This window comes from Empidonax traillii, unplaced genomic scaffold (assembly GCF_003031625.1).
Source record: "Empidonax traillii isolate 1590-97213 ecotype Southwest subspecies unplaced genomic scaffold, ASM303162v1 scaffold1759:size64342, whole genome shotgun sequence".
Lineage (NCBI taxonomy): Eukaryota > Metazoa > Chordata > Aves > Passeriformes > Tyrannidae > Empidonax > Empidonax traillii.
The window spans coordinates 28,752-37,403 of NW_020956952.1; the positions used below are offsets into that span (position 1 = coordinate 28,752).

The 8,652-nt window shown below is 55.8% G+C and overlaps 1 protein-coding gene across 1 annotated transcript in view; it reads left to right on the forward strand.

The window, feature by feature from the left end:
- Nucleotides 1-1,421: 1,421 nt before the first annotated feature.
- LOC114070950 (runt-related transcription factor 3) overlaps nt 1,422-8,652 on the forward strand; it is a gene marked incomplete at its 3' end in the record, with an annotated part of 34,164 nt that continues 26,933 nt past the window's right edge. Inside the window, exons 1-3 of the mRNA XM_027908577.1 lie at nt 1,422-1,682; nt 2,708-2,864; nt 7,505-7,609. Coding sequence (XP_027764378.1) covers nt 1,422-1,682; nt 2,708-2,864; nt 7,505-7,609 — 523 coding nt within the window. The remainder of the gene's footprint in view (nt 1,683-2,707; nt 2,865-7,504; nt 7,610-8,652) is intronic.

An 8,652-nucleotide genomic window follows, 5' to 3' on the forward strand; every position in this document is an offset into this window, starting at 1 on the left:
GTGCCCGGGGGAGGCTCGATGGCCCCGGTTTGCCCGGCACCGATCGCGGGGGTGTCCCAGTATAACAGGGCGCTGAGACATGGGAACCGCCGCTCCTCATAATTTTATTTATATCTATATATATATATGTACATATTATATATTTTTTCCTCTTCTTCTTTTGGAGAAACACCGGGTTTTTCTGGGTCTTGAGGAGCCCGGCCCCGGTTCGCTCCTCTGGGCACCGCGGCTTGAGAGGGAAAACGGTTCATTACTTCAGGGAGAGAATTCTGGAAAAAGAGGGGTGTTTTTTGATGTTGGGGTTTATTTTGGTTTGTTTTTAAGGAAATTTGCGTTTTGCACCGTGCGGCAGCGCGGAGCCCGGAACGCTGCGGCCCGACGGGCCGTCCCGGTGCCCAAACACCATCTCACTGAGCTCAACCCCGGGGAACAGCCGGGCAGGACGGGCAGATGGATCTCCACCTCCGCCCCGGTGGTTTTCGGGCTGCCACCTTCGTTCTGTTCCCGCAGCACCGGTGGCTTCTCGCCAACGATTCCGGCCGGAGCAGCCGGCCCTGCCCGCAGCCGCAGCCCCGGGGGAGCCGCCGCGGGCGCTGCGGGCGCCGCGGGACCACCGGGGGTCGAGACGGCTCTCAGTTTTGGGGAGGGCGACGGGCGGAGGTTGGGGAGACGCGGTTTTCAGCACAGGCCATGGGGCGAACCTCCTCCGCCGGTGGTTACCGGCGGTCCCCGGCGGCTCCCGCCGTCCCGCCACGGGCGAGCCCACGCGGGGGCCGCGGGAGCGCTGGGCGGCCGGGGGACGTGCTGGATCTGCAGCCGCTCCGCTCTGCAGAGGCTACGACCCCAAACCGACCCCACTGAACCCCAAAACCTCCCCCGGCTGCCGCCGGACCCCACCGGGGCCCCGACGTGCGGGGGGGGCGTGTCCTCCCCGAGGCCGCGCCTCTTTCCATGGAGGCCACGCCTATTTTCATCGCTAACCACCCCCCTTTCACAGTGGCCACGCCCACATCCCCGCGGGATCCCGGTGATGGGCGGGGCCAGGTGTCTCCCCCCGGTCTCCCATTGGCGGGGCACCCCGTCAATCAGGGCGCGTCCCGCCCTCCCGCGGCGCCGGCAGTAAATAGGGTACCGGGCGGCGCGGCGGCAACTTTGGGAGCGGGGTGCGGGACGAGGCTGTGCCGGGGCTCCGGGCGGGACCCACCGCAGCCAACACACCGGGGACGAGCCCCGGCGCCGCGCGGGAGCCGACAGAGCCCGCACCGCTCTCCGTTCCCCCCGCCGAGGACGGCGGTGTGCCGGCACGGAGCGAGGCAGCGTGGGGCTCTGCCGCCGCTGCCCCCGCCGCTGCCCCGCCGCAGCCGGACCCCTCCTCGTCGTCCCCCCCGGGCCGCGGCGGCTCCCTGACGCCCGCCGTTGTGATGCGTATTCCCGTAGACCCGAGCACCAGCAGGCGCTTCACACCCCCCTCCACGGCCTTCCCCTGCGGTAAGATGGGAGAGAACAGCGGGGCGCTGGGGGCCCCCGCGCCGGGCGCCCGCGCTCGGCCCGAGGTCCGCTCCGTCGTGGATGTACTGGCCGACCACGCCGGAGAGCTGGTGCGAACCGACAGCCCCAACTTCTTGTGCTCCGTTCTGCCGTCCCACTGGAGGTGCAACAAGACGCTGCCCGTCGCCTTCAAGGTAAGTCGGGGGGAAAGCTCCGGGGAGCCCCGACGGCTCCGGGCTTGCGACCCGCTCGCCCCCTTTTCCCCTCCCGCTCCCTTTCGTGTAAAAATCGCTCCTGACATCACCGCCGAGGGAGTGCGGGTTATTATTTTTAATCAAATAGCCCGGTTTATTATTTTTAATCAAGTCTCCGCATTGCCCCGCGGTCACAGCATCTTAGATATTCTGTACAGTTAGGAGCTCTCAGGCAACTTTGAAGTTTAATGAGACGGAGGTTAATTACTTTCCTGGGAGAGGGAGAGCGAGGCAGGGAAGGGAGATCTAATCTGCCAAAAAAAAAAAAAAAAAAAAAAAAAAGAGAGAGAAAAGCGAAGAGCCGAAGCCCCGGCACCGGGTTGAGCTGCCCGGGCTCCCCCGTTCGCGGGACGGGGCGACCCGATGAGGCACCCCCGGGCCGGGCATCCCCCTCTGCGCCCGGGGGAGAACGGGGCTGGCCGGGGGGAGCCAAAAACCTGCCGGAGGAGCGGCCAGGGGAGCCGGGCAGGACGGCAGCGGAGTCCCGGGGAGCCCGGCGGGGGCGAGGGGGGATCTAAACCGCATTTGCCCCCCGGCCGTCCCGGCACCGGGAGCTCCGGGCGCTGCTCCCCGGGCAGGGGGGGCCCTTCTCTGCCAACCGGGCCGGCTCCCTCCGCCTCCCCGGGCCGGCCGCGGAGCTCCGGGGCCTCGGTCGGGGCAGCCCAGCGCTCGGCAGCCCTTTATTTTTTTTCCCCCTGAATCAAACAAAATAAAACCACAAACCCCTCCGACGGGACCTGACTCCCCCTTCGCCCCTTCCCCACCGAACCCCTTTCTGCTTTTAACCCTGTTTTTAGCTCGTTTTCCCCTTCCCCCTCTGATTTTTCAGCCTTCCTCGGGGGCTCGGATTGCTTTTGGTTTTGCTTTGGGGTTCTTTTTGTGGGGATTTGGGGGGGGACGACCGTAGGGCAGGTTGGCTTCGCTCTAGGTTAATTTTAGCCTAAAATCCTCTGGCCCTGCCCTAGGTCGTAGCCCTCGGAGATGTTCCCGATGGGACCGTGGTGACGGTGATGGCGGGGAACGACGAAAATTACTCGGCGGAGCTGCGGAACGCCTCCGCCGTGATGAAAAACCAAGTAGCAAGATTTAACGACCTCAGATTTGTTGGGAGAAGCGGCAGGGGTAGGTACCGACCGGGAAATGGTTGACCTTTTTATTTGCCTTTTTAGAGGGGGGAAAAAAAAAAAAAAAAAAAGAGAGAAATAAGAAAGAAAAAAATGTTGCTTATTTTTATTTTATTTAAAATTTTTATTTTATACCTTTAGTTTATTATTTAATTTTTATTTCTTAATCTATTTCGGTTTTAACGGTGGTTTCGTTGCCGCGGGCTAGGCAGGAGAATCCCCTCAGCCCCAAAGTGATTCCCGAGCGATGGGAGGGATGCAGGAAGGATGCGGGAGGGATGCGGGAGCAGCCCCAGCCCCACCGGCAGCTCTGCCTCACTCCTCCCAGGGGTTCTCCTCGAGGGGTTGGCTATGGGCGATGCAAGGGCGAAAAAAAAAAAATTTAAAATACACATCTAAATATATATAAATATTAATAAATCAATGTATAAATAAACCCAAGGCAGCCCGAGCCCAAATCCTCGCCGGTTTCTCTCCTCAGCAGGATGCGGGAGGCGGCGGGGTGTGCTCGGTGCCTCCCCTGCACAGGGAAATGGGCTCAGGGGCAAAACCCACCTGGCGGCTCGTTTTTAAATAGTGAAAATCGAGTGTTTAAAAATAACCCAGAGCTCGGCCTGACGGGCTGGCAGCGGGTGGGGGGTACGGCAGGCTCTGCTGCTCCACGGGGAGCTGGGGTTGGTTTTCCGGGGGGGGGGGTTGCACATTTTCAACAAGACAGAAATTTAGCTTTCTGGGTTTTTCGGAACGAATCAGACTGTGCCATCGCAGCAGAGGGAAACAAATCCCCTGGAAATATTAAACACTGAGCCCTGCCTGCCCTCCCTCCGTGCATCCCTCCCTGTGCCTGAATTTCAGAGGGTGTAAATAGAATTTCAGCGTTTCATCACCAGTGAATGCTGCAGGATCGAGCCCCTTAATTCCTCATTTAAACCAAAATAAGAACACTATATTTTAATGGCCATATGGCAGCATTTTCTCAAAGCCTTCAAATGTATACACACAGTGTCAGATATATTTTGACTTCTTTGCATTAATTAAAAGCAGTGATGTTAGGAATTATTTGCATGTAATAGCTGTTTACTTGTTCCTCTTTATGAAACTTGAATAGTTTACATTCTTTCATACATTTCCTTTTTCCTGTTGGCTCCTTCTCCATGTTGCAGTTTCTTTAAAACTCTCCACTTAACTGGTTGCAGGTTGATGGATGGAAAATGTTTTTCTTTTATGAATTAAGCTTTCATTTCTGTAATCAATTATTCTCTTAGGCTCTTTTCTTTCTGGTTGGGTATTTTGTATTTTCTTTTTTTTTCATCCCCGCACAAATTTCCAAACCGAATGCAACCCAATCTCAGCTTGACTCTTGAATTCATTATTAACTTGCTTCCTCTGCACTCCCAAGCTCTGAATTAACAGTAGTTCAGTCTCAGAAAGCCCTTGGGTGAATAATCTCCTTCCTCAGGCAGAGTCCTGACAAACGCTCATTACAGCAGCGCAAACACCTCCGCTGCCTCTAACGGGTGGAACTCGAGTGCTTATTATTATTATTTTAATTAATTTTTTTTTTACATATTCTTGCGGGATGAGGCTTCACAGGGAAACAGCCCCATCAGGGCTCCCCGGGGCTGGCGTGAAGGCGGCACAGTGGGGTTTTTTTCTGTGGCGTGGATTCAGTTCCCCGTGTCCAGCCCCGGCACGGGGCTCTTTCAGACCAGCTTAGCGTGAAAATTCGTCCCTGTTGAGTTTTTTATTCCTGGGTTTCCCTTGCTTGGCTCAGCCTCTGACAGCCCCCGGTGCTGGTTTCATTTACTCTGGCAGAAATCTGGGTACGCCACAGAACGTTTCGCTGCGGCGGGTGTACAAATGTTTGTGTAAATCCCGAGGGAGGACGTGGGCACCCGTAAACAGGCCCCACGCAGCCTGTCCGTGTGCCTGAGCTGCAGGAGCCTGCAACACCAGCAGCAACCAGGCTCCTGTTTTGAAAACACGGCTTGAAAATGTTCAGAATTGGGTATTTTTAGTGTTAACGTTTCTGGGAGCTGGGAAGAGCCGGTCCTAAATCCTCCAAAAAAACCCCCCAAATTCCCATCTCCATGACAAAGTGGGGTGAAAGACCAGTTTACCAGATTTTATGCTTTGCTCTAAAAGAAGTAAATCAACCCTTTTCTGCTCAGGCTGTATAAAAGGAAAGCCGAGGCCAGCGCGGTGCTGTAATCCCTGTGCACCTCCCTCCTGCTCTCCCTGCTGGAATATCCCCCTGGAGCATCCCACGGAGCCGTGGGTGCTCCCAAACCCACCCAGGAGCTGGGATCCAGCCCTAGCCATCAAAGCTGGGGCACGGTGGGAAGGAGTAACCTCAGCCTGGCTTCCTGAGAAGGCGGGAAATGAGTAAAAATGGTGCTAAGTAATAATTGCCATTTTCGATTCATGGGAGGGTTTCTGAGAGCTGGTGAAGAGACGCGAGACTGGCTCTGGCTGTCTCTGTGCTCTGTCCTCCCTGAAAAGCAGGGAGATTATTTCCCATGGAGAATAAAAAATTTAAAATAATAATAATAATAATAATAATAATAATAATAATAATAATAAGACTAAATAAAGTAAAGCAGCTGTAGCAGGGAGCTGGGCACGGAGCTGCTGCGCTCAGCTCTGGGGTGTTTCGCGTCTCACCGGCCGGATTTGCCCACGCGCTGCCTGCAAACCCTTCCCTGTCCTCCTGCAGAATTTCCCAAAGGATTCCTCCTCGTGCCCCCTCGTCCTGCACTCTGGTTCTGCCACTGCTTTGCCAACAGATCCTCGGTGCTGGTTGTTTTTGACGCGGCCGTGCAGGCGCCGGGAACCTCCGTGCTCCGCGGGCGGCTCGGCTCGTCCGTGCAGGTTGGCAGCACGACCGTATCCCTGGGGATTAAAATTATATCATTATATATCTATTTTATTTTTTTTTTTATTATTTTTTTTTAAACCTCCCAAATGCTCTTTTTGGTGCAGAAAGCGAGCTGCAGGTTTGTGCGTTGTTTAGTGCTGGTTTGAAAGCTGAGGTGAGGTGTGGACCGGTGCTTGCTGTCGGCTTTAAAGCCAGCGTTCCCCCCCTCTTCTGTGCTCCCATAAAGGAACTCTCCCACCTGGGATAATTGCAGGATGTTCTCCAGGGGAGATAATTGCATTTTTTTCAGTTTACGCTTTTTTTTTTCCCCCCTTCTAGCTGTATAAATGCTGTTTTGTTTGGTTAGGGGTATTCTCAGGTTCAGCTCTGTAGATAGATGATGATCAGGATCTGAAAAACCCTGAACCCTTCAGGGGAAAAGGGAAAGGAGGTGGATTCCTACTGTATTTATTTGTGGAGTGAAGGCTGGAGGAGCAGAAATCCATCGCATGGAGGTTTATACTTTATACCCTGCTGGGCTTTAGGCTTCTGAAATACCTGATACTTTTGTAATGCCTCAGGGATTGCTCTTGGGGGGTTGTTTCGAGTGGTTTGTGCAGCCTCCCTCTTTACCCCAGCGATTCCTGAATCTGGGGAGGTTACAGGAGAGCAAAGGCCCTTCCTGCAGAGAACTCCACTCTCCCACAGCCTCCCCACGGGCTGGATATCCAGTGGGAGACAGCACCACAGTCAGGCACAGAGAGGACAGAGGGGCTGGGATGAGGATGCCAAAGCTGTGGGAGATGAAGGGTTTGGGGTCTGGGTGGGCCCAGGGTGCAGGAGTGATAACACCATCCCTGATGCTAAAAGCATTTTCAGGCTGCAGATGGAACCTTGTTCTGCTGGGGCAAGGGGGGCACTTGTTTGCTTGGCTCCCAAGAGCTTTTCACTGCTTTACTCCTTTCTTTTTTTTTATTTTTATTTTTTTTTCATAAAAGGTGACAAGCTCAGTGCTTCAGAAATGTCTCTGAAAACCCCCTGGGCTGGTATCCAAACTCTCTCCCAGCAGCAGGTTCCTGCTGGGAGAGGGGGACGATCCCCACAGCCAGCAGGGCTGCCTGTCTGGTGCCCAAAGCTGGCCAGATTCAGTCCTCATTTTGTAGTTTCCTATTTTTGGGCCATTTCTGGGCCAGGGGTGTCCATGTGGCTCAGCTCCCATCCAAACATCCCTGCAGAGGTGCATCCATAGGCCGTGGATTCCCCTGCAGACTGATGCCACCTCACCAGCTTGTTCCCACAGGAGCATCCCATGGATACCAGGACCCCTTCAGGGAGGGGATCCTACATCCAGCACTGTGTTTCAGGGCTGGATTCCCACAGGAAAAGGGGAAGCATCTGAGCGGGGAAGCACCAGGAAGCTGCTGTGGGTGGAGGGGTCGAGACGGGGACAGGGCAGGGGAGGTGGGGACGAGTGACTTTTCCATCCAGGAAGGTCCTGGCTCCCGCTCTGAACCAGGTCCAAACCTCTCCCTGCTGCAGCCAGCTGAGCCCCAGGGGGAGCCGGCCGAGCTTTGTGCCTCGGCAACAACGTCTCGTAAAATTAACTGATGTGTGTCTTGGAGTTCGGGGGATGTGGATATTTGTGTCTGAGCCTGCTCCGGCAGGAGCCTTTCTATCCCCCCCCCTCCCACCTAGAGCTGAAACCATGTGAATATCCTCATTTCTCCTGTTGTTTTTGTGTTTGTTTGTTTTTTTTTCCCCTCCCCCACTACCCTCCTTAGGAAAGAGCTTCACCCTGACCATCACTGTGTTCACCAACCCCACCCAAGTCGCCACCTATCACCGAGCCATTAAAGTGACCGTAGATGGACCCCGGGAGCCACGCAGTAAGTGATGTGTTTTGTTTGGCAGCACTGAGGAGCGTGGGGAGGGGGGACGCAGGGAGCTGAGCTCTCCCTGGCCAAAGGCTGCAGGACACAGAGCCAGCTGGGGCAGCACATGGAGCTGAGGAGAGCGTTGGTGTGGCCAAGTGAGCCCAAAGCAGCGGGCACGGCTTGGCTGCTTGGCCTTCCTCGGCACAGAACCTCTTGCTCTCTCTCTCTGCTCCATATCCCATCTTGGAGGGATGGTTTTATAGCTCCTCCCTGTGCTCCATAACCCATTTGGAGGGATAGTTTCACGACCCAGGGTTGGGATGTTGGGGAAAACGCTCTGAGCTCCGGTGGCACAAACATGAAGGGTTCCAACCTGGCGCTGCATGGGGTGCGCTGGGGGGTGGTTATGGAGCCAGAGGTGCCTTGCTCAGCTTCATTGGCTGGTGGATGGTTTTTAAACTAAAAATGGTCGCAGGTTCCCTCCGTGCTGAGCTCGTATTTGCCTGTGTGTCGGAGAGCACCTTCCCCTTTGGGTCGCGGTGGTTTCGCTTTCGGGCCGTGAAAGGCTCGGGCTGGCAGCGCCGGGGGCTGAGCTGCTGGAGAAAACCAAAGGCACGATGCGACCGCAGAAGCGTCTCTGTTTTGGTGGGGGAGGCTCTCCCGGGCGCAGGATGGTGCCTCGTGGTTGAGGGAGGCTCTGTGAGTCGCCCTCGCCGGGTCGGTTTTCGGCGTCGGGCTGGTTGGAGCTCACCTCGGCGCTTCCAGCGATGCGAGGAGCGCGGGGAAACGCTCCGGAGCTGTTGGCTGGAGGAGTTTCCTCTTGCCATCGGTACTGTTTGCTCTGTGGGACCCCCCTGCGTGGTGGGATCTCCTCCCTGGGGGCTCCAGCTCCGGCTCCCAGCTCCGGCTTCGCCTTCCTGCTCGCTCAGCACCACCCCAGGGACTATAAAGCCGAGTTTGTTCCCTTCGCGTGTGAAGCTCTCAGTGCCCACATTGAAGGGAAACGGTTTGATCCTTCTAAGTACGCCTCAGAAAACATTTTCTGTTGATGCTGT